The 26,307-nt window shown below is 36.6% G+C and overlaps 1 protein-coding gene across 2 annotated transcripts in view; it reads right to left on the reverse strand.

Moving 5' to 3' along the window:
* Positions 1 to 25,287, reverse strand: part of LOC121429605 (multidrug resistance-associated protein 5-like) — a 30,274-nt gene extending 4,987 nt beyond the window's left edge. Inside the window, exons 1-23 of one of the 2 annotated variants that reach the window (XM_041626720.1) lie at positions 24,334 to 25,287; positions 22,575 to 22,674; positions 21,324 to 21,510; positions 20,058 to 20,216; positions 19,270 to 19,420; positions 18,046 to 18,279; positions 16,962 to 17,138; positions 15,665 to 15,812; positions 15,017 to 15,165; positions 14,332 to 14,439; positions 13,490 to 13,691; positions 12,760 to 12,920; positions 11,992 to 12,261; positions 11,012 to 11,215; positions 9,822 to 10,009; positions 8,571 to 8,650; positions 7,839 to 8,029; positions 7,238 to 7,372; positions 5,763 to 5,892; positions 4,014 to 4,296; positions 2,229 to 2,415; positions 1,062 to 1,151; positions 12 to 201 (exon numbers count right to left, since the gene is read on the reverse strand). In XM_041626720.1, coding sequence (XP_041482654.1) covers positions 12 to 201; positions 1,062 to 1,151; positions 2,229 to 2,415; positions 4,014 to 4,296; positions 5,763 to 5,892; positions 7,238 to 7,372; positions 7,839 to 8,029; positions 8,571 to 8,650; positions 9,822 to 10,009; positions 11,012 to 11,215; positions 11,992 to 12,261; positions 12,760 to 12,920; positions 13,490 to 13,691; positions 14,332 to 14,439; positions 15,017 to 15,165; positions 15,665 to 15,812; positions 16,962 to 17,138; positions 18,046 to 18,279; positions 19,270 to 19,420; positions 20,058 to 20,216; positions 21,324 to 21,510; positions 22,575 to 22,674; positions 24,334 to 24,384 — 3,775 coding nt within the window. In that variant the 5' untranslated portion in view covers positions 24,385 to 25,287. Of the gene's footprint in view, positions 1 to 11; positions 202 to 1,061; positions 1,152 to 2,228; positions 2,416 to 4,013; positions 4,297 to 5,762; positions 5,893 to 7,237; positions 7,373 to 7,838; positions 8,030 to 8,570; positions 8,651 to 9,821; positions 10,010 to 11,011; positions 11,216 to 11,991; positions 12,262 to 12,759; positions 12,924 to 13,489; positions 13,692 to 14,331; positions 14,440 to 15,016; positions 15,166 to 15,664; positions 15,813 to 16,961; positions 17,139 to 18,045; positions 18,280 to 19,269; positions 19,421 to 20,057; positions 20,217 to 21,323; positions 21,511 to 22,574; positions 22,675 to 24,333 lie in introns of both variants that reach the window. The other variant, XM_041626719.1, reaches the window with a different exon arrangement.
* Between the last annotated feature and the right edge of the window lie 1,020 nt (positions 25,288 to 26,307).

The raw sequence follows: 26,307 nt of genomic DNA on the forward strand, positions 1-26,307 counted from the left end.
CAAGTTTTTACCTGAACCCGTTCTTCCCACAATTCCGATCTTCTCCCCTGGTTTGATGGTACACCTAACATCTTTAAGCACCAGTGGAAGATTCTCTCTGTATCTCATCCGGTAGTCATGAAACTTAATCTCTCCTTTACTCGGCCAGCCCGATGCAGGTACTTTGGATGGGATGCTCTCCGGTGCCTCGGGTTTCAAATTCTGTTGAAGAGAGAAAATAAAATGTTATTTTGCCATTGACAATGGCTCAATTAGAAGTTTGAGTATATGGTGGATCCAGGGTAAGGGGGGGGGGTCACATCCGTCTCGTACCCCCCCATTTGAGAGCCATAATAAAAAAAAATTGATGTAAATATGCAATTTTTACCCAAGTGCTCCCCCCCCCTTGAAAGAGCAAGGACCCCTTTTTTTTATTATCAAATTTTCAACAGGAAAATGTTCCCTTCCTCCTTTTGGATCCGCCCCTGGAGTATACATTAATCGTTTAGACATATCAGTCAGTTGCATGGCCATATGGTATACGGTAGATGTCGGTAAAATGAATCCATGACATGAAGTGCTACAAACTGGATGACGCTGTTCTTCAACTTTGATTGTCGAAATGAAATCAATCATTAACATGATCAACAGTATAAACCACTTTTTAAACACTCTGCAAAAAAGTTAAAAAATTAATGTTAAAGGAGCAAAATTATCGCTTTTCATATTTGTGAATTAAGAATCTATTCTGAGTGAAAAATCAACAATGCATAGTTTTCACCCACATTGTAGAAAGTCACGAAAGTATGAGGCTACATGGTATTTTGATGGGGGGGGGGCAAGGCGACAAATGAAGATGTTGTCCTTTTCCTTATTGAAGAAGAGAGGTTTATATGTTTACATAACCCACATCTCTCCATTTCACAATCTTGTCAATCTTGCTTCCATTTTCTCAGGTCTTTTCTCACTTTTTTTCTCCCTCCTCTTTGCTCTTTTCCCCTTATTTAATTGGGCGATCACAGAGGGTCACCTGTCCCTATAATGCCCCCCACCCCCTCCTGTGGGAAAAAACCAAACATTACCCTTATGTATTGCATCATCCTTTCAGCTGAAAAGAACCGTGCTTCAGTATCTGCCATCATACTCATCGTAATCTGGAATAGACCTGTTAGCTATACACGTGAAAAAAAAACAGGAGAAACAATGTTATTGCGTTTATTCATTTAATTCAAAAAATCTAAACAGTACTTAAAAGAATAGAACAGAGTAAAAAAAAATAGCACGTTGTTTAAGCCTGTCACTCGAACAAGAAGTTGTTTAAATTTTTTGGTAACTTTTTAACAACTTGTTTAAAAAGCTTAAAGTGATTGGTTAACATTGGTTTGACCTTTAAAACATCTGAGCTAGAAGGTCACACTTGTCACCTGTGTCTGTGATATGTTACAAAAATGAAGCCCAGAAAAAATTGCGTTCGAAAATAATTATTTAGTGCTTCAAAAATTGAAATATAAAGTGACTGGAAACACCATCTTAATTTCATCCCCTACACTTATATGTACTATTTAGGCGTCTATAAGACGCCTATTTACAAAATCGGGGTTCGCCTTGTAGATTTAGCTTTTCATTCTCAATAATGGTTGTTTTCAGGGTTTATTAGTTCTAATACATGCACTTGTACACATGTTTCATCTTGGTTTGAGATTTTTTTAAATCGGCTGCTCACAAAGTTAAACAATACCTTTAAGCTGTTGTTGTGACGGGCTTAAACAGCGTGCTTAAAATTTTAAACAGCGTTTTGACAATGAATAAAAACAGAGTCTATGATTAACATCTCTTTGAAAATGCTGAATAATTCATTCATCTGATTGGTCAAAAGTGGGGTTGTGTCTTGTGACACTGTCCACATAGTATCAAAGAGAAAGGCTATAAAATATATACACGCAAGTCTACAGATAGATTGATACACACAAAAATAGACAGACAGGTAACTAGAAAAATATGAAAGTATGTAGAAAGTTGGTCATAATTCTATATATGGATAGATGGATGGATGGATGGATAGATAGACAGATATATATATAGATAGATAGATTGATTGATAGATAGATTGATCAAAATATCTCAGCTACCAACACGGTCATCAAAGTTCTCTTGGTTTTCGTTCTTCTTTAAAAATAAATGACATGAATAATAAAATCAATTATCAATCAGTAAGCAAAACTCAAGAAAGTTTCAACAAGCTCACATACCTGCATCGCATAAGAGACAGCCAGACCAGCGATAGAGGGCGATATCTGCCCATGATAGATGACAACCAAAAGATTGGTGAGGGTGATGACGAGTACGACAAGGACCTCGAGCCGAGCCCCCGCCCATCGGGTGGCCATTCGAAAGAGCATCAGGGGATACGCGTTCACATTCAAAAGATCGACGAACCTGATGATGAAAAAAGGAACACAAAAATTACCCTTTCTGTAACATCAACAGTCGCCATCCCCGGTATTCTAGCTTCTTCCCCCGTCACTCGATCCCTTCTCATCTTGTTTTTCTCCTTCCTTGTCCCCCTCCTGGCCATTTATTCTATTCTTCTTTATTCTCATTCTCCATGTGCATCCCTTCCTTCTTTTCCTCATCTCCAATTGATTTCCTCTTCTTTCTTTTCATCCCCTCTCCCCTGTTTTACTTACATCAATCGATGTTTCTCCTGTTTTCCCCTACCACTTCTTCCATGTGGCATTATCTTTCTGCTCATTTCTACTTTCTCAGTCTCCACTCATACACCTTCAGCCTCACAGGTCGTACTCCATCTCTCTTTTACTTCTTATGTTATTGCATCAGGGGATACGCGTTCACATTCAAAAGATAGACGAACCTGATGATGAAAAAGGAACACAAAAATTACCCTTTCTGTAACATCAACAGTCGCCATCTCCGGTGTGTGGAAGAGCCGTGGCGTAGAGGTTCTGACTCTCGCCTTGTAAACAGAGGGTCGTGTGTTCGAATCCCGGCCTAGCGTCCTTTGGCAAGGCGTTAATCCACACTTTGCCACTCTCGACCCAGATGCTAAATGGGTACCCGGTAGGATGCGAAAGATATTGTATGTTTGACTTTGCCAGCGCCATAATGTGGCTGCAACGAATGCAAGGAATGCTCCCCAGGGAGTGGAAATTGTGCACTTTTCGTGCTTGATTGAAATGAATCCAATGACCGGGGTAATAATATGCTGTAACGCGCTTTGGGCCATTCTGGGAAAAGCGCTTTATAAAAATTGGCTATTATTATTATTATTATTATTATTGCATATTGCCCCTCTTCCTATCATTCTCTCCTTCATAAACCACCATTTCATTATTTGGTCCCTCTTCTTTGGCCTCAACATCGTCATCATCTTCGCTATCATCATCATCATCATCATCACCACCACCACCACCTTCATCTGCATCATCGTAGCTATTATCATCACCATCATCATCAGCATCATCACCACCATCATCATCATCATCATAATCATCATCATCATCACCACCACCACCACCATTTTCATCACAATCATCATCACCGTCAACATCATCAACATCATCATCCACATCTTCATCACCATTATCATCATCACTGTAACCATCAAAATCATCATCATCATCACCACCACCATTATCAACATCACCATCATTAATTCATCATCAGCAGCATCCACATCTTCGTCACCATCATCATCAACATCATCATCACTGTCATCATCATCATCATCATCATCATCATGACCTTCATCATCACCGTCATCATCATCACCCTCATCATCATCATCCTCAGTATCATTACTATTATTAATATTAGAAGTATTAGTAGTACCATTATCATTACCACCACCATTGCGACATCACCATCATTAATTCATCACCATCTCCACCACCATAGTCCCCATCAACACCACCACCACCTTCACTATTATCACCACCACCACCACAATCACCACCATCATCACCATCACCACATCACCACCACCATCACAACCATCACCGCCATCCTTAACGCACCTCGTGATGACATCATTGGTTTTCTCGTAGGCGTGGATGGTGGTCAACCCCATCGCGGTCGAGCCGATGTGCGAGAACCACGGCGACCGGCTGACATTCTCTAGCTGCTTCATGTCGTTGACGCCCTTCCGGTAGAAGACGAGGATGAAGTAGGAGATGATGATGATGGGGATGACAGCGCACAGGAAGTACGGGAAGATGACGCTGATGGTGATCAACGATGCCATGATCGTCAAGAGATAGTTAAGACTTAGTTCCATGTTTATTGGGAGCATCACATCGACTATAAAAGGAGATTAATATTATAGATATTTTACTGGTTATTTGTTATGATAATTTTCATTTGGTCTAATGCCGATTCGTCCGATCACCAACTCGTCTGCTAACATTTAGTCTATCATCAGTTCGTCCACTATCCAAATGGTCCAATTGCCATTTCGTCCACTCACCATTTTGTCTTATATCCTTGTGGTCCAATAGCCATTTAGTCCATATATACCATTTGGTCTAATTGGACTAAGTGTTAATTAGGCGAAATGAATGAAAATAAAATGGATATTAGACCAACTGATTATGAGACGAAATGGTCATAGACGAACTGGTGATTAGACAAAGTGATGATTGGACCAAATATTTGTTAGATGAAATGTTAATGGACAGAATGGCATTAGACTTAATGAAGGTATACCATGTCATGAGTGGATGAGTTGGCAATAGATGAATTGGCAATTTACCGTTATGATGATACAAAATCTTCGTTGTAAAAATCGTCACCCAATCCAAGTTACCAAAGCATAACAACGAGGACTCCAGTGATGCAAATTCTTTCGTGCATTAAGCCTCATACTCCCTCGTTATCGCAGGAAAAAAATAACTCAACTAAACATAAAATTAAAAAGCAAACACCAAAGTAAAAGACTAATTTTAATGAATAATGAAACAACTAAGAAGTATAAAAAACAAGCACAAACAAAACAACTAAGCTTTTTAAAAGAGATTAATAAATGAAGTTAGTCTTAACGCGAATTTAATGTAAGGCAACAGTCACAAAAAAACAGACTTGAAACTAACCGATGGTATTCCTTTCAAAAGGGAAGTTCATCCTGATGAAAACTTTGTTGTATAAATATCAAAAAAGATAATAAAAATATTGGTGAAGGTTTGAAGAAAATTAAGTAAAGATTACAGAAGTTATAAGAATTTAAAGTTTTTGATTTGTGACGTCAAATACGAGCAGCTGCCCCTTATGTTATGCAATATAAAATGCATAAATTTCTTTTTTTAATGGCTCGTGATGACTTATTTTTCATTTTTGTTCATGAGCGGGTTTGAAATTATTTATGTATTGATATACTGAAGGTACAATAATAACTATATTCAATTTTCTGAGAAAATGACGTTTCATTGATTTTTTTTACCATACGATATATAGGAAAGCTGCTCGCATATGACGTCACAAATCAGATAATTAGAATTCTCAATAAACTTTTGTATTCTTTGATGGATTTTTCTCAAAGCTTCGCCAATATTTTTGTTATATTTTTTTCTGCCTTTTTTACAATGATTTTTTTTTGTCAGGGTGAACTGCCCCTTTCAAAAGTACGGACTCGCGAAAAGCGATAAACGGTCTGTTTCCATCTGCGTGACTACTGCATTGGGAAACAAAAAAGAATACCTTTCAATCGTGAAACCTTCGAAACGGCAGCGACGATCGCAAATAAATAAAGAGATTCAGGTCTATACACTTACGTTCATCCAAATCTTTCGAGAACATGTTGAGAACTCGTCCAGTAGGTGTAGTATCGAAGAAACTCATTGGACTTCGAATCAAGGTTCTGAAGAGCTGGTTGTGCAATGTGGATGACGATTTTAGGGTATACTGAAAATGAGGGGGGGGGGGGGGGTAAGCAAACGAGTGATATGTTCATGCATTATGTTCATCAAAATATTTGGTGTTATGTTCATGTATTTGATAACTCCGGTGGAAATAACACAATGTTCCACAGTGTGCTGATAGTGTGCTCACAATATGCTAATAGTGTGTACATCGTGTGCTCACAGTGTGTTCACAGTATGCTAACAGTGTGTTCATCGTGTGCTCAAAGTGTGTTCACAGTATGCTAATAGTGTGTTCATCGTGTGTTCACAGTATGCTAATAGTGTCTTTATCGTGTACTCACAGTGTATTCACAGTATGCCAATAGTGTGTTCATCGTGTGCTCAGTGTGTTCACAGTATGCTAATAGTGTGTTTGTCGTGTACTCACAGTGTATTCACAGTATGTTCACAGTATGCCAATAGTGTGTTCATCGTGTACTCACAGTGTGTTCACAGTGTGTATAGTATGCTAACAGTGTGTACATCGTGTGCTCAAAGTGTGTTCATATTATCCTAATAGTGTGTTCATCGTGTGCTCACAGTGTGTTCACAGTGTGTATAGTATGCTAACAGTGTGTTCATCGTGTGCTCAAAGTGTTATGCTAATAGTGTGTTCATCGTGTGCTCACAGTGTGTTCACAGTATGCTAATAGTGTGTTCATCGTGTGCTCACAGTGTGTTCACAGTATGCTAATAGTGTGTTTATCGTGTGCTCACAGTGTATTCACAGTATGTTCACAGTATGCCAATAGTTTGTTCATCGTGTGCTCACAGTGTGTTCACAGTGTGTATAGTATGCTAACAGTGTGTTCATCGTGTGCTCAAAGTGTGTTCACAGTATGCTAATAGTGTGTTTATCGTGTGATCACAGTGTGTTCACAGTATGTTCACAGTATGCTAACAGTGTGTTCATCGTGGGCTCACAGTAGGGCACCCAATGAAAATTCACTCTTTCGTATCACACAAAATTATTACAAAACGTACTTATAATGTAAGTTAATGGCATCAATTTCCTTCAGCAATTATGCCACACTCAACCAAGATGAGGTAATGGGGATCATCATCTTCGATCATTATCATCATTATCATCATCATCATCACCGTCATCATTATCTCATGATTCTCATCATCTTCATCATCATCATCATCAACATCATCATCATCAATCATCACTGCATCATCATCAGTGTTATTATTATTATAATTATCATTAGTAGTATAATAGTAGTGGTAGTAGTTCCAGTAGCAGTAGTATCATCATTATAGTAATTATTATTATTATTATCAATATCATTATTACCATTATCAACTAACTTTTTCGGGAAAAGGGTATAAAGATTTCTTACCTTCATATAAAGTACGCTCTTGATAGCAGCAACGACGAATATAAGGAAAAGAGAGCCACCATACACCAACATGTAGAACCATAGATCCGGATCATTTACTAAGGTTGGCGGTTCCTCACCTAAAGTCTCGTTATACTTTGATGAGAACCAGGATAAAATAATTGGCGTTGGTTTGTTTTATTACGATTGATAATATAGAATATAGAATTTAATAAAACAATACAGGTATAAACAAGCCAACATAACAAGTTAACAAACATGAATAAACACAATAATAGCATACAGAAGATAGAATTTAAGCTGGGAGGAAAATAGAAGAAAGCTATTAAACATAATAATAAAGGGGACTTGTCCTCGTCATTTTGTCCCTATTTCTGTGTAATGAGTGAAAACGTGTCCATTATGATAATTTTGCAATTGTAACATGATTTAAATAATTACATTAAATATGATAAGACTTTTTAAAAATATTTTGAATTTACTTTGCTCTTTCAATCTGCATAAACAAACTTGTTTTTGTGCTTTGTTTTTTCCGGTTTTTTTTCTGGGATGTTGTTGTTTTGGAATATTTATCTTCAACTCAGTCACTTTTTTTACTTACTGGTCTGTTACCACTGACTTCAATCCAATAACTAAGCCACCAGTTATTGAAGGTTAACATTCCAACTACGAGGACATAAGCAAAGATGACTGTCAATGCGAAGAAGTAGCCTCCCATTGCCTGGATGTAACCATGGTAAGTCCTCCAGGATAACGAACCACCGGATCGACCTTCTGTGGTTGTCAACTGACCTGTATGGATACAGAAAAACAGATTATTACAAATCAAAAGCACTTAATCTTGCCTTCTAAACGAGTGTATGAAATTTGCTCCGCACAGTGAAAACGTTGTTTACAATTCTGACACAACGCTTTTTACGAAATAAAACTTACAGTATTTGTTTAAAGATTTGAAACATCTTAAACAACAAAGTTTAATGTTTCAATTTAATTCTCAATAAATTAAACATGACTGTTTAAATTGTTAAACAACTAGTAGACAACGTTATATAAAAAAATTCAAACAGCGTTTTACTGCGCGGGAAAATTTGCTCCTATGACAAAAGCTTCCTATAAGTACGATTATCACTCCGATGGCTTCTGCTTCAGAGCAAATTCTCGCTCGACTGGAGCAAAAATGTCGGTGGGGCTAAGAGATGAGGAGCATTTATCCCTGGAATGTTTTAATCGCCGGAGCAATTGTTGAGGGAGCAATTACCGACGAGGAAATGACTGTTCCTCGTTGTGAATATATGAAAAAGATAAATTAAAAATTATGAAATAGGCTACTTGCCTTCATTTTCTTCATCGGGGTTGATAAACTCATCCTCGCTAGCTGCACTTGATGTGGACGACTTCTGTCGGCTGAGTTGTCTACATTATCAAACACGTGATAAAAGAGAAGATCGTTCAACATTAGAAAATAACGAAACAAAACAAAAAAAAAAACAGACACAAAAACAAACAATAACAATCACGTTTCTTGGATTTTCTCATACGTATTGCAAAATTTTTAGGATTAATTACATGTTATTTTCAGGATTAGATTTTAATGTAGATTTGTACAATTTCCTAGAACCAGTTTCCTGGTTCACGCACATTGTTGACAACGACGAATGGTTATCTACTGTTGGAAGTTGAGATTCCCGATTCTAAAAGTAATCAGATTAAATTTGACAAAAATTCAAGCATTTGTCATTGATATTAGGTTCCAGGGAAAACGGGTCGTGTAGTCCAGTGGTTAGATCATTGGACTCATAATCGCAAGGTTGAGAGTTCGAATCCCAACTCTCAATCGTCCCAATTGTCTCCACTTTGATTAAAAGGCCCGAGAGTAATATCTGTCGTCTATAACGTCAACCACTATGACTGATTAACCTAGACGTGAAATGTTTCATAGGTAATTGGTTATATACCACTGTTACCACTGTAATTATTATTATTTGAACTACTTTCTCTTTTTTTTGGCGCTTATTCGTTTTATTTTGATATTTGTGGATAACTTGTTTTAAGTTTGTCTTCTGCGTCCGTCTCGATTTTTGTATATAGTTGTTTTATAGTTTGTTTATAATTAGTATTGAAACTAAGTTTAGGGGCTTGCCTTCTTTACAAGCTTTTGCTTTTCTTGGCAAGTCCCTCCGTTCATTTCTTGTTTCTTTTCATTGATAAAATTACTGCAACAAATTGTAGTTTTGTTTAATTTATATTCAACACTTGTTACGAAATGTCATTGATTTGTTTGTATTATCTATTATATTGAATATGTATTGTTACTTTGATTGTATTTTGAAAAAATTGTTGAACGGAAATAAATAAATCTAAATCTAAATCGATACAAGCCTGACAATTACCAGCAAAATGCTGTCATGCCGAGTTCCTACGGGAGTTACCACAAACAGAACAGAATTCTCCCTCTATTAAAATATACATTACAAGTTATAGGCATTGGAGCATGCATTTTAGAGAAGGAGGCTGCTGACCCCCCCCAAAAAAAAAAAATAATAATAATAATGGCGCGGTGGGATTCGAACCCTGGACCTTGTACCTTTTCAGCTTTGGCGACTGTGGGTGTAAGTCTGAGCCCCCTTCCCCTTCCTCTTCTTCCGGCTTGGTATAATGCGTCGTGATAAGGCGAGCATACTCTCCTTCTGACGTCATCAACTCACTATGAGTCCCCCTCTCCACGATCCGACCATCCGCCATTACTGCTATGGAGTCGCAGTCCTGTAGATACTGCAGTGTGAAGGAAAGCAAACAATATGGTTTAAAAGGTTAACGGGTCGTGTGGTCCAGTCGTTAGAGCATGGGACTCATAATCGCAAGGTTGTGAGTTTGAATCCCCACTCTGTCATTGTCTCCACTTTGATAAAAGGCCCTAGAGTAATATCTGTCGTATATTATAATAAGGACAGCCACTATGACTGATTAACCTTGACGTTAAATGTTTCCTAGATTATTGGTTATAAACCAGCTTGACGTTTACCAGCATAACGATGTACTGCCGATTTCCTACGGGAGTTACCATAAACAGAAAGATAATATTACAAATCCATATTGAGTACCATCAATTTCAGTTATCAACTATACTCCTCCGTTCCTTTACCCACAATGCAATATTCTTATATTTGTCATTTGTTAATATTTCTTTAGTTTATTAAACACATTATACTCAATAGCTATCTCTTCGACAAGAGACCCAATATCATTGTATCGATTGCTACTCGTTACAATATTTGTATTCCAATTAAGTTGGCAATGAACAAAGGTATTACATATCACTTTCAATGGGTTCATATCTCCATTAGATCTCAAGACTAATAATGTAGTTACAAATTCGGAATTTCTGTATTGCAGGTTTACTATCAGCCAATCAAATCAAACGATTTCAGTAGGTTTAGAATATTATTGTACATTTGTTATTGAATCAGGTTTTGTGAAACGGGCCACCGTATATTTGCCTCATAACACCAGAACTTACACCATTTAATGTACACGATATTAATGCCAAATCAATGGCCTATGGACCTTAAGTACAATCCCAATCTATCTTATTGTTTGCATATGGTGTTTATATGTTTCATTAAGCTGAATGAAATAATAATAATAATAATAATTATAATAATAATAATAATAATGATAATAATAACACTGACAATAATAATGACAATAGTAATAAAGATAATTTATGCCACTATAGTTGTTAAAATATCAGTCAAAACAATCATCCATTATTACCTGAAGCTGATGTGTGACAAAGAGAATAGTCTTGTTGCTCAAGACCCCCTTGAGGCACTTGTTGAAGATGTGTTCCCCAACGTGTGCGTCTACTGCACTCAAAGGATCATCGAGGAAGTAGACATCATTGTCTGCGTACACGGCACGGGCTAGACTAATTCTTTGCTTCTGACCTCCGCTCACGTTGATTCCACGCTCCCCGATCTGTAGATAAGATGGAAAAACCGGAAGAAAAAAATTATATGTTAATATCTACCGTAGATTTCACCCATTCTTCAAACACATGAAAATTTCAAATGGGATGCTGACTGAAATGAACCAATGGTTCTGGAAAGACTAGTGGCTCTTTTATTACTGATATGGTGGCAGCGGTGGGATATAAACCAATGACACTGAAATGACCATTGACTCTTTTATTACTGATATGGTGACAGCGGCAGGATAAGAACCAATTGCACTGAAATGACCAGTGACTCTTTCATTACTGATATGGTGGCAGCGGCAGGATAAAAACCCATTGCACTGAAAATGACCAGTGACTCTTTTATTACTGATATGGTAGCAGCGGTGGGACATGAATCCATGGCACCGAAATGACCAGTGGCTCTTTTATTACAGATATGGTGGCAGCGGTGGGATATAAACCCATAGCACCGAAATGACTAGTAACTCTTTCATTATTGATGTGGTGGCAGCGGTGATTATGGCGGTAATAATTCGATTTAACTGTATTCATAATAGAATGACACAGAATGCCTTCGACGTCGTTTCAATCTTGGGGATATAAAACTGCCAGTGTTGTAGTCAAGGCCCAAATCCTCAACGCCCATGCCAAGACTTCTATACCCAAGGCCTAGGACTTCATCTGTTAACGAATATTATGGAAACCCAACCTATTACCACTGATAAAAAAACACATTTATACTACCGAACTGAAGCAATATAAAATCTTATAAATGTTTCATTTATAAAAAGCCTACCTCTGTCTGATCTCCATTGGTTAATATCTCCAGGTCTTGTTTGAGGCTACAGGCCTCGAGGACCATTGCGTATCGCTCCTCATCCATGGGTGTCCCAAAGAGGATGTTCTCCCGGACCGTAGCATTGAAGATCCAGGCCTCCTGGGCCACGTACGCGAACTTTCCTCTGACCTTGCAGGAGCCCTTGACCTTCTCCATCTGACCCAAGATGGCGTTGATCAAAGAAGATTTACCGCTTCCGACCAATCCGCATACACCAACGAGTTGTTCCTGGATGAGCAAATAAGAACATGTTCAGCAAGGCTTAAAATGTTAGGTGTTAACGTCTTGGTAAGCATTTAGCGTAGTCATCATCATAATGATCATCGCCGCCTACTACTACATCATCATCATCAGCAGCAGCAGCATCATCATCAACTTCCTATTTTTCAGTATCCCCGACAGCAACGTGACCATCGTCAATATCTTTATTATCATCGTCGTCGTCATCATTACCGTTATCATCGTCATTCTCATTTTCATAATCACAACCATCTAAATTAGCATAAGGATGATTATTATGATCATCATCTTATCATCAAGATTATCATCGACATCATCATCCTCACCATCATCCTCATCCTCATCATCACCCTCGTCATCACCATCATCGTCTTCTTCTTAATCATCATTATCATCATCATCACAGTCGTCATCATTATCACCAACATCATCGTCACGATCATCATCATTATCATCATCATCTTTTATCATTATTGTCATACTTACTTTTGGTAAATCAAAGTTGATATCAAATAGAACAGAGACAGTCTTGCTCGAGACCTTTTCCACAGCCATCTTTTTCTGACCTCTCGATTGTTCGGCATTCGTCTTCGGTTTCGTAACCCCGTTTGTCTTGCCATTCTCTGTCGACCCATTCTTTATGACCACTTCTGGAAGAGAGTGAATAATTATATGCATGAGATAAGAAATTAACATTTCCTAATCAATAAGCACGAAATAAATGTCAGTAAACAATAATGATAAGAAGAAAGATGTGACCAAAAATGAAATATTTCCAAGAGTCAAACATTACTTTGCCTATCCAAAAGTCTTTGATGGTAGATCTCCAAAATGAATATTATTTTCCTCTTTTGTTTTGGTGCAAATTGGATATGTATTTTTGTACTTGTGTATCCCTGGATGTGGCGCCGTCTGAATCTTTTCATCGACATTACATGGTAGTATATTTCAATTTTTGAAAAAAAAATCATTTGGCGTCGAAATTGTGATTGGTGGCCAAGAAGAGATCATTATACGAACTGACAACTGCAAGCAGGTTCATACAGTGAGTTGTATCACAGATGTCTCGGGATAATTTCACAAAAACAAATAGTCAGTGATTTAAAAAAAATATATAAGCTGCTGCAAATCCTTGCATCTGGTAGGCTGAGAGCAACATCTAGCCTGAGAGTCACAGAAAGTCACAATTTCGCAATTTGTCCAATAATAAACACACCTTTGTTATCGTGTCCATTCATTTTGACTTCTCCGTTCTGGTTCTCATCTTCGATGGCAGTTTCCATGGCGGTTTGTTCTTTCTCGTCTTCTTTGTTTGTGATAACGTCCCATCCGAACTCTGCGCCGGTGATCTCGATCACGTTCTTGCTACTCCCATTCAGCTTCTCACTTGGTGTTGCCTTTTCCATAATAATGATTGACTATGAATAAAAAAGGAAAATAAAGTGATTCTTATGACAACAGAAGGTAGTTTTTGCATTTACTACGGGGAAACTCTCTAAAACGCATCGATTCCTTTGAATATGCATTTAAAATCACAATGGAGAGCTGAGAGGCTTTTGTCGAAAGTTGGTGGACTGGGGCAGCAGATCATCCGAAGATTTGCACCGGACGAACAATTGCAAATATGTCGCTGTCCAGAGTCAACTACTTCTACTACCACCACTACTACTACTACTACTACTACTACTGCTACTACTACTACTACTACTTCTACTACTACTACTACTACTATTACTACACTACTATTACTACTACTTGTATTATTACTACTACTACTACTACTACTTCTACTACTACTACTATACTTTTACTACTACTACTACTACTACTACTACTACTACTACTACTTCTACTATTACTACTACTACTACTACTACTACTTCTACTACTACTACTACTACTACTACTACTTCTACTACTACTACTACTACTACTGCTACTGCTGCTGCTGCTACTGCTGCTGCTGCTGCTGTTGCTATTGCTATTTATGCTATTAAATTTCATCAAAGGAATAAAGTTTACTCCAAGGAACTAATATTCATGAGGATTTTCGCCTACCTTCAATCGTCTCAGTGCTACTGTAGATTCGGCCAGCATACGGATTGCGAAAGGAGTTGGTCCAATCACGGCACGACACACATTCAATAACGATACAAGCGTAAAGGCCTATATAGCCGAGAAACAAAGAAAACATGGTTACTTATTTATTCTATAATTTATTTGTTTATTACAGCAGGGAAGTCACCACAAATCACAATAGGTAAAATACTGTTTTCCATGGGGACCCTGATAAACAATTTGTCAGATCTTAATATCCTGTGTTTCTTTGGCAAATCCACAAAAACATACACCCCCCCCTCCAAAAGCCCCCCTGAAATAAAATAATTCAATTTTGTTTCAAGACGTCAATTTTATTGACGAAATATGGAAATACAAATTAAGAAAGAAAGAAAGCAGGGAGGGAAGGAGGGAGGGAGAGATAGAGAGAGAGAAAGAAAGAAGGGAGGGAGGTGGGAGAAAAAAAAGAAAGAAGAAAGGAAGGAAAGAAGGGAGGAAGAAAGAAAGAAAGAAAGAATGAAAGAAAGAAAGAAAGAAAGAAAGGAAGGAGAAAGAAAAAGATTCAACGAATGAACAAACGAGAAAAGAAAATAAAATCAAAGTGTGGGGAAAAGTTACAAAATGAAAGAACGAACTGAAGGAAGAATTGAGTGAAATAGAGAAATAACATTAACGAAAACATCACCTGTGCGGCGGAGAGTGAGTTGCCCATTGAGACGTGTATAATAATCGAAAGTACAGAAGCAAGGCTTGGAACGATGGGTACGACAGATAAACTAAAACTCTGGAGGATTCCTGCCTTGGCCAAATAAGTCCTTTCTCGTCCACGTATACCTACAAGAAAATGGTTGTGGAAAACGAAATAATGAATTAAAATAAAGAACAAATTTATGAGAAATAATCATATGAATTTATTCAGAAAATTCAAATGAAATGAAAAGTATATGAAGAAATTTTCAAGTAGGCCTTTATCGGAATATCATTCTGCAAAAGCGGGGGTGTCCACGTTTTGTAAGGTGCATAATCCTTCAAAAAGAATATCGTGGATATAAACCAAAAAAGGGGGGGAAGGGAGCATAATATTGAAAATTTAAGAATGTAAATGCAACTTTTACTCTTGTATTATATAAGTTTTTTTCTTTAAAAACAGTAAATATATGAAGTTATTACTTCAGTAAAAACCGTTCATACAGCGTCAAAGAAAACGCATTAATTAGGTTAAAAGCAAGAATACATCAAGAATAAGAACTTCTAAAATGAAAAGCAACGTTTCAATATTCAATTATTTCGAAAAGTAGATTTGATCACGTGATGCTTTTAAAACGATACATACCTCCTATTGCCTTTGAGAATGGTTTCTCCCAGGCGTACATCTTGATGAGCTTGATGAAGGTCAGGAGTTCGTTCATTTTCTGAACACGAACATCGATCACCTTGATACATTTCATCCTCAGCTTCGAGATGGTCTTCCCCGCCACCGCCTGGAGATTGAAAATTGAGACTTTCAAAAAATTTCGAGAAAACTCTCTACACAACGCAATGCAATAAAAATCACAATGGAGAGCTGAGAGGCTTTTGTCGAAAGTTGGTGGACTGGGACAGCAGATCATCCGAAGATCACCGGACGAACAATTGCAAATTGTGTCGGTGTCCAGAGTCAACTACTACTACTACTACTATTATTATTCCGTCCCGGTCCACCAATCAACAAAAGCCTCTCAGCTCTCCATTGTGATTTGACTTGCATTTTCAAAGGTATTGGTGCATTGTAGAGTTTCCCCGTAGAAAATGCGAAAAGTCCGATCAATCATTTCAGTGACGTAATGAACCGAGGGTTAGATAAAATAAAATTGCATGTAAAATGATTCCTTTATAAACCAACGTTTGGAAAATTGAATTTTCCAGTCTCAGTTTGGTTTATCTTCATGTCTCACAAAATATATCAGAGTATAACATTCGACAAGAGAGAGAGAAAAAAGTGCAATACAATAATTCGATATAAATAAGACAATGGCAATAACATTTTAAGATGCATATTGGATACACAGCTATGAAGACGAGGATAAACATGTATGGCGGGGGAAAATAGTCGAAACCAGGGATTGTAAGTATTGATCATGTTTTTTTTATGCTACACCACTGAGATCTCCCGTTTTTATGCATTTCTTCTATGTTCAGTTTACTTCCTCTTATTTCCATTTTATGTCTCCTCGTTTTTCATCACTTGGATTTTTTTAAAATTTCAACTGTGATTATTGCTGCAATAAACGTACACAGCAAAAACTGTGTTGTTAACCGGTGTACACAGAGGACCACACCAGTTATTTCACACCGGTGTTAAATTGGTGGTGTTAGTTTTACACCTATAGGTGTTATTACAACACATTTTGTTGTTAAATCTACTCTTTTTGGTGTTATGTTTAATCTCTAGGGTGTAATGTTAACACCTCAGGATGTGGTCCTCTATTAACACCAAGTGGTGTCAGTTTTAACACTGCAGTTTTTACAGTGTAATGATTTGTATTGACTCGACTGTATTTCCTTGATTTGTATTTTGTTGTAAACAAGATAAAATGAACATGATTTTGAAAAGTGAAAGCGCTGGATATGCCGGAGGGAGACGATATTACCTGGAGGGGTATAAAGATGATGAACGTCGCTAGGGTCCCGATCAACGCTCCGACACCGACGATGAACTGCGTGGCGACGAGCGTCGATATGAGGAGGGCCGCTGACGACACGAGGAAATTTCCGATGACACATACATCGAACAGACGCTGGCTATCGTTAGCGCACACGTTGACGATCTGCAGGCATGGAAGTAAGAGAAGATTTAGTGGTCGGTGCACTAGCGTACCTACGGGTGGGGGCAGTGGGGGCAGTCTGCCCCCCTGACGAGCCACAACACATGCAAAAGACGTATCCCTGCTCCCCCCTCCTGACGAGCTTGAAGACCTTTGATTTTTTTTTTTTGCTTGCCATTTTTTTGTCTGGTACGAAATCCTTTATTTGTGTTATTTGTGATTGAAGACTTTTTTTGCTTGTCAATTTCTTTGTCTGGTACGAAATCCTTTATTTGTGATTGAAGACCTTTCTTTTTTTTTTTTGCGTTTCAAATTTTTGGGCGGACGTTTTTGCCTCCCCTGTGGAAAATCCAAGGTACGCCACTGAGTCGGTGGCTATTTTTAATGTCTGTTACAAATACATTGACATGTTCAAAGAGGTTAGAATGTAAATAGCAAACTTACAACCAAAGGTCGTCTTCGAGAGACGTGCTAATAAAGATCAATTAGGTATCAACATATCAACCTTTTTGGTCTCCTGTAGAGGAAAAAGTCACGCGTACAAACTATGAGTATGCTTATAGACTACTATAGGGAAACTATTCTTTGTAGTTTTTATAATTTTCATTTTGTTTCGTTTACTTCTCTTGTCCCCTAATGTGTTGCAAGACAGTTAATACGTACAGTTGTAAATCAAGCGTACATAGGTAGAATAATAAGAGCTAGGGCACTGAGGAGTTGTAAGAAAGTGGAGATGCATTTGAACGGAAATTAACTAAAAAATTGCATTTAAGTAGACTTGCGCACAGTTTTGGGACTTGCTTTCGCTTTTGAAATGAATGTAGGTTTCTTGCACCCCCCCCCCCCCCCCCCCATCACTATTCTTCTTCATTTTTTTTTGCTGTTCAAATAGGCTACGCGACCAGCTTACCTCACCAACACTGTGCTGCTTCAGGCTTCTGAGGTTAGCCAGCTTCCGGAACGCCACCGTGAGAACACCGCTGCGTAACCGTGTGGCCGTACGACAGCTGAACGTCCAGAAGAACACGTCGCCCGATATTCGTACGATCTGAAGGAAGAAGATGCAGACGACGAGGACGATGCCGTACCACAGATCGACCTCCTCCTGCTCGGTGTATTCCAGTAGCCTCTGGACGACGACCGCCTGGATGAGAGAAATATGGGAGTAATGGTAAATGCATTCAATTTGGGGTTAACGCTTATGAATAATTCCACCACCTCTATTCATTCGTTAAAGATTTTTCATTATTTGACGGTAGTTTTTACGAAAATGATAAAGAACCTTGCGTTATTCGTTATTCTAATAAACACACCTTCAGAATAACGAACCTTGTTCATTTTCGGAATTACAAATCTTCAGATAAACGAATGTTCGGACTAAAGAACTATACGAACCTACAGAATATTTTATGCAATGTTGAATTTTGTTCATGCTTTTATTTAAATTGAATTAATTTATCTTGTAATTATTTGTATTTGTATTATGTTAAGGAATGAAATACAAATTAAATTGAATTGAATTACCGATCCTTCGGTGGAAAGAATACATTTTCATTTTCGCAAAAACAAATCTTCAGATTCACGAACCTTCGGACTGGAATCTTCGAAATAGCAATAATGTCACACCAACGAGCCGACTCCGAATCGATCAAAGGCTTTTGTATCAATTTGAATTACATATCATCGGTCGGTTTGGAATGGGTTTCGTTGGTGTGACTGTAGCATTGGACTGTACACTGTAAAAACTCCGGTGTTGATTTAACACCGGCAAGCCCGGAATCTATATATGTCTACACCTGAAAAGTATTGAAACAACACCAGTTTGGAATCAAACAGATGCTGTTTTAATACCACTTGGGGTCCGTAACACAAAGCTTAGCAATGAACATTTTTCTATGATTGATTCCATAGACTACAATGCACAATCAATCGTAGATATCAATCGTACGATTAATCGCTTACCTTTGTGTTACGGGCCCTGGTGTTGAATAAAAAGACCAATCTGGTGTTAGACTAAAACCAAAATTGTGTTGTTTCAATACTTCTCTTTGTGTGGACATGTACATGTATAGATACCGGGCTGGTGTTAAATTAACACCGGTGTTTTTGCAGTGTAGCATAGCCGTTTACTCACCGACGTTAGGAATGAAGCCATCATTGATACGACCAAGACCGAAGCTGATATGATCTGTCTCGTCCGTACAAACCGAAATGCTACTTTGCCCATGGATGCTTCCTCCTCGCTTCCTTTCAGTGCAACCTCTTCAGCCCAAAGTTGCTCAAATCTAGAAAGAAAAGAAGAATTTAGCTTCATTTTGTTCCGGTTCATACATTTGTTTTTTTTGTGTGAATTTGTTTCAATTCAATGCAATACGTTCTGTTTTTCTATCATCATCATCATCAGCAGCAGCAGCATCACCACCACTACCATCATCATCATCCCCATCCCCATCATCATCCCCATCACCATCACCATCATCATCATCATCATCATCATCATCACCACCATCACCATCATCATCATCATCTCCATCATCAAAAGTGTGAATGAAATTTTTCAAATTGACTTTAGTCAATCCGCTCCTTCGCTTTTGTTTCTCGATTTTTTTACGTGTCCTGCCACCGCCCTCCAGGATTTTTTTTTTCGTAAGGCCATGGTAGTGTTGTGGTTGTGTTGGTGCACCGCCACATTACTACGAACACCATGATCAACATCATAATCGTCATCGCCATTCCAATCACCATCTCCACTAACACCATCACCGCCACCATCATCATCATCATCATCAACATCATCATCATCTTTCTCATCAACATCATCATCGTCACCATAATCGTCACCAACAGCACTATTGAAACCATGACCATATTAATTCTCATCGTCATCGTCGTCACCATCACTCTCCCCTTCCTCATCTCTACCTGTCACCGTTGTAATCGCCTCTGTCGTAATCCGACATCGTCCACAGGTCCGAGTACTCCAGCGTCCTCTTGTAAGCCTTCATGAATAAAGAAGACATCCAGGAAAGCCAAACAAACGATATCAGACCGCTGTGATCCATCGGTGAAAATTCTTCGTTTCTGTGAAAATTCCAAAGTGAAATAATTTTTTTTTTATAAATTGTGATGTTGACAAGTAGCACGTTGTCGGAGAAGGGTCATCTTCTTTTGAGGGCCAGTATCCTATAACTTATTTCTCATCATTTTCAATTTCCACTTTCATTTATTGATTTCTGTAACTTTTTCATAAACATATCAACAAAGAGAATACAAAAAAGAGATTATTTAACAAAATATTTGACAAGAAGAACAATGACCAAAGTCATATTTTCTGTGACTTGTCGGTTTAAAAAAAAAGGTTACAGGGTTCGCCACTATATAAGCATGAATATTATGTCAAAATCTATCACAAACTTGGAATCTTGTATAAAAATGTTATCGCTCGCTTGCATGGCAACCATGTCAAATAATTATCATGTGAGCTATTTTAGTCGAACTTCACGAACGCGATACGATTCTTTTCTTTTATTTGCTATATTTTTTTGCTGTAATTCATGATTGATTTAAGGTTTATCAAGTATGAATTAAATTGATCTGTTTCTATTAACACTCATACCTGCTCACCGATACAGTCTAGCACCTTTTACAAGCTTTGATATTTGGCTGATTTCCTTTCATTTTCTTCCTACTCTTCCTGTTTTTATCTATTAAAATTAAAATCTATTGATCTAGTGTTTATAACAAAGTATATTGTATTGTGTCTTAGTTGTTGTTAAAGAGGAGAAATAAATCGAAACCGAAACTGAACATGATCATTATCAAATTGATCTCACATTTAACGGAAGCGAGCAAGACTTCCGTTTAAAAATATAAAATTCTTCCATATTGAAAAGTCTAATGTTGCTACATTTTCTTTTAGAATTGATTTGACAGTTTTTGAGGCGTAAACGACCCAGATAACTTGATATTAAATATCATGACAATAATAATTGTTGTTTTCTATCACATTCTTTGAAAGAAAGTTAGTTGGGATTATTGTCTTGGGGTTTTTTCTCCTAAAGATCGCTGTCAAAGGGTTGTCTACAGATCATTTATGAACAACATCAAATAGAAACATATCATTTTCAAACCCAAATCAGATTAACCCTTTGAATGGTTTTATGGAGAATGATTTATGAATGAACTCACGTAGGTTTGAGACGGATCGGTATAAGAAGTTTCATGCTTTCTTTGTATTTGAAGCCTTCTTTCTCTCCATACTTAAGATGGGTCTTCTCAACGTGGTCATCATTGGAGTCGATCACCCCTACGTTGGTCGTTGACGCTCCTATGGTTGCCAAGGCAACCGCTGTGTTGTGAACTCCATCATCATGTTCTGTATAGTAGCAAGGCACCGACACAAAAACTTTTCATAAATCACTTAACTTTGAAGTACTTTACAAAAAAGTATTTTATAAAGTATTTTATATTATAAATAAAAACCAATCTAGTTGGATAATAAATGGCCGGGACTTCCCGTTTCTTTTTATATTTCCTTCAACTTCAACACATTTGGGAAGCAAGCAGCCCTTCCCATACCTGCTACAATGTTATTACAAACCCATTCCCATAATCATGTCAAGGAGGATATTTTTTTTCTATAAAATGATTGTAGACGTGTAATATAATGATCATCATTCGTTATTTCTATTTTCATAAAAAAATAATCATTAAAAAGATTACTCTTAAAATAGTTGGGCGAAAAATGTCAAACTTTTAACCAACCCTGTGCAACATGCTGACTACACAACTATTGGTTAAAATCTTTCCAAATAGTTATAATTACAACCAATAATTGGGTAATAATAAATTTGCTACTAAATTGTATAATAATATACATACATATATATATATATATATATATAATATACATAATATAATATTATAATATATATATATATACATATTATGTATAGATATATATAGATATATTATTATGTATATATATATATATATATATATATATATATATATATATATATTATATATATATATATATATATATATATATATATATATATATATATACATAATAATATATCTTAAAGTTTCACGTACTGGCTTCTGTAAGGTAACAAAATATGCTGAAGATTTCATTGCCAATAAAGTTTTCATTGGCAATAAAAACTTTATTGGAAATGAAAGCATTATTTTCAGCATATTTTGTTTTATATATATATATATATATATATATGTGTGTGTATGTATATATATATATATATATATATATATATATATATATATATATATATATATATATATATGTATATATATATATATATATATATATTACCAACATACATTTCCCAACACAATGGAACTGGCTGAACTCTTTTCGGGTGAATTGTAAATTCAATTTGACGATAGTTTTTTTGAAAATTGCTGGTAGTATTAACTCACCAGGTATCGTCACATCAATTCCTTCTGACGTCATCACATCTATCATTTCTCCTCCTCCTTCTCCTTCTCCATCTATCTGAGCATCGGGCATTTTGAGATTCTAAGGTAGATTTAGAAAACATTGACATTGAAAATAACCTTAAACAGTAAAAGAACATCAGTGGTAATTCAACATCAACGTAGCTGGAAATCGGGCCATTTTCTATTTCTTTATTTGGAGCCACTAACTTGGGGCATGTGTGTGTGGGGGGGGGGGGGTGGCCCCGGGCCTAATCACGCATTAAATAGCGAGATGACATCAACTTAGATTTAATGAATAAATATGTATTAAAAAGTTTACTGGGGTTATTGTCACAGACCCACACTTCATGTAAACGGAAAATGTATTATTAAGGAAATTGCAAGACAATATCAACATCGTCATGAACAAGCATTGACTAGGCATGTCGATACAAAATATGTATATATTTTAATGGTATCATTGACATGGGCCTATTTCATGCGCAAGATGAAAAATGTTATCAAAGAATTCAAAGTCCTTTTATTTCTAGTAAAAGCAAGGCAAAATCAATCTATTCATAAATATGTGTAAAATATTAATGTAGATTTAAGGTGTTTTGTGTATTTAGTGTATAAGGTGCAAGGAAACTGTACAAATTTCTTTCAAGTGAAATAGCGAGACAAGGTAAACCGCTTGATGAATAAGTCATTCATAATTTAATATATTAGATTTAAAGACCACCCCAGAAAAAATGTTGATTTTATTGAATAGAGAAAAATTACAGGAACATAATGCTGAAAATTGCATCAAGATCGGATGTAAAATCAGAAAGTTATGATATCTTATAGTTTTGCTTATTTTTCACAAAACAGTTATGTGCACAACTCAGTGACACGCAAGTGAGACAGACGCCATGTCCATCACTCACTTTTTTTTGTTTTGTATGATTTGAATTATACAATATTTCATTATTTTTTTTACAGATTTGACAATAAAGGAAAAAACTTGACTGAAGCATATAGTAATAAAGTATGCTAATTCCACATGTGCAGGGAGAAATTAATCTCCGTTTCACTTGACAATGAGGAAAAATTAGAATATTTCATATACTAAAATACACAATAAATAGTGAGTGAATGATGTCATCAGTCTGCTCATTTGCACACCGACCAGGATGTGTATATAATAACTGTTTTGTAAAATTAAGCGAAATTTAAATGTCATAACTTTCTTATTTTACATCCGATTATGATGAATTTTCAGTGTTATATTTGTTGGATTTTTCCCTTTTCATTCATTAGAATTTTATGTTGGGGTGGAATTGTCCTTTAAGTTTAATGGCGTCATTGATGTGCAAGGTAATGACAGAATACAGGACTCTGTATGAAAAAATACTAAGTCAATATCAGCAACGCCTTCTGAAAATATGAATATTATTGGTTAGCGCAACCTTTATGGAAAAATCGTGAAATGCAAATGGATGGAAAGTTTGTTTATTTCAAACAGTGGCAATTCATTCTAAAAAATCTTCGTCGGGGAAATTGAATGTTATATTCAACCTAGATAGGCATTATCTAGGCCTATTATTATTTCCCCACCGGGGATACGAACATATCTTATCATAATGACGAAACATTCTTTAAACCATCATTTCGACACTTTATGAAAAAGCCTTTTAAAAACCTGCCCCCAAATCATGTATGTTCTATCCCGGTCTATCTTTAGTCAGATTATTTCAAAAGAAATTTTAACACTTACCTTCTTAATTTCTTGAGGGCAGAAAAAATTCCAACGTCGATAAAATATCATGTAATGAAACAAATGTAAGTGATATACCGACAATTCTTTGAGTACAATTTCGAATTATCATGCAGACGTTATGAGTTCCTGATTATTCGCTTTGATCTGGTCAAATTGCTAAACTCATCCGGTCAGTTTTGTTTGTCCAGTTCGCTCTGAACATACGGCTGGTCAACGTGTCTTTCCTATCAAACCTTGTTAACCATCATTAACTACATTTTAGTCAACCTCGTCAGACAATGTTATCCGTTTATTCTTTCTCTCTGTATAATCACATGCAAAGTCCAATTAATATCCAAGCCTGACAAGGGACTTTGCTCTAGTATATGCCTCTGTAGTAGCTACATGTCGTCATCTGGATAAGATTACATCATACACTTAGCGTTAAACTTGATAAAAACATATTGCGCTGACTCATTCAACGTGATCATAATAGGTTAATGATGTGCTGCGATAAAAAAAATCATACCAGCAGAAATTCGCTTTTATCCTAACCGTATCATGATGTCTATCCATATAGCACGTCCTCCATGATCCGTTTATTAAGACTGTTTACGGCTTTGAAGAATTACGTAATACTCGCTATACAGTTGTCATTGATCTACAATGATTTCTCTTTTAGTTTACGATCCGAGGGTAGACGTATTAATCATCTGATCATAGTCGTATTATGCAGGTCTATAGACCTACTGTGGCCTATTATAGGCTAGCTACTATGTCGTCATCTGGTTAAGATAAACTTGATAAAACAAAATGAAAATATGCGCTTACTTCATTCGACGTGATCACAGATTAACGATGTGATCCGATGAAAAATATAATTACACCAGCAGAGAAATCTGATGGATTGAGAACAACCGTATCCTATTCATCCTCATAGACCGCGCACTATATTGGTTAGCCTGTTAGTGTATACATGAACCCTACTACGGCTTCTCTGAGAATTACGTAATGATTGTTTCTTTTTATAATGTACAATGCGATCGGAGGGCAAGCAATCACCTGATCATTCAAGACTTATGCAGGGTAGTACTGTAGTAACTATCACTAGTCAGCATTAAATCGACCCCTATTCTTGTGCGAAGCCAGTTTTAGTATACGGTACGGATGAAAACAAAATTAACTCGTCTACCAAACATTTCGTGATAATGATAAGTCCTATTTTAAAACTGTATATTTTTGTCGATCATCTTTTATTCATAAAAAGGAAAAGTATGACAACAATGAGCCTAGGTTATCTGTTCTAGACCAACATATTACAGGGCAACTGGAGGGCAACCTAAAATGAATACAGTACGGTAATTTACATAAACAAACATAAAATAAATAAATGACAGGGGCGTCGATCCATTTTTCAGATTGGGGGGGGGCAAAATCATGAATCAATTTTCCAAAGGCGCTCGATCACACAAACACACACATATGCCTATATATGTGTACATATATATATGTATATATATATATACACACATACACACACACATATATATATATATATATATATATATATATACATACATATCTCACCAGCAGATTAATGCGAGCGCGAATCGCGAGCTGAAAATTTTGATATTTCGATCTGAAAAAAAATGAGTTTAATGGACGTTTTTAATAAAGAACAAGATATATATATCCAACAAAAGATTATTGCAAATCGAAGTGGGAGTTCTTTTGAGGTTTAAAACTGAAAAAGGGACCATATTCACCTATTTAATCATGGAAAGTATGGGTTTTTGTTACAAAAATGATGCGAGCGCGAAGCGCGAGCTGAAATTTTTTGATATTCCAATCTGAAAAGTGGACAATTTGAGCACGATTTTATACAAAGAACGAGTTGTGTATCTCAATTTCGCTTGCTGATTTCTGTGTGACATTACAATCTTATTTTATTTTTAGCACATGCGGAATTATTGGGGGGGCAAAATGATATGT

This window comes from Lytechinus variegatus, chromosome 16 (genome assembly GCF_018143015.1).
Source record: "Lytechinus variegatus isolate NC3 chromosome 16, Lvar_3.0, whole genome shotgun sequence".
Classification (NCBI taxonomy): Eukaryota; Metazoa; Echinodermata; class Echinoidea; order Temnopleuroida; family Toxopneustidae; genus Lytechinus; species Lytechinus variegatus.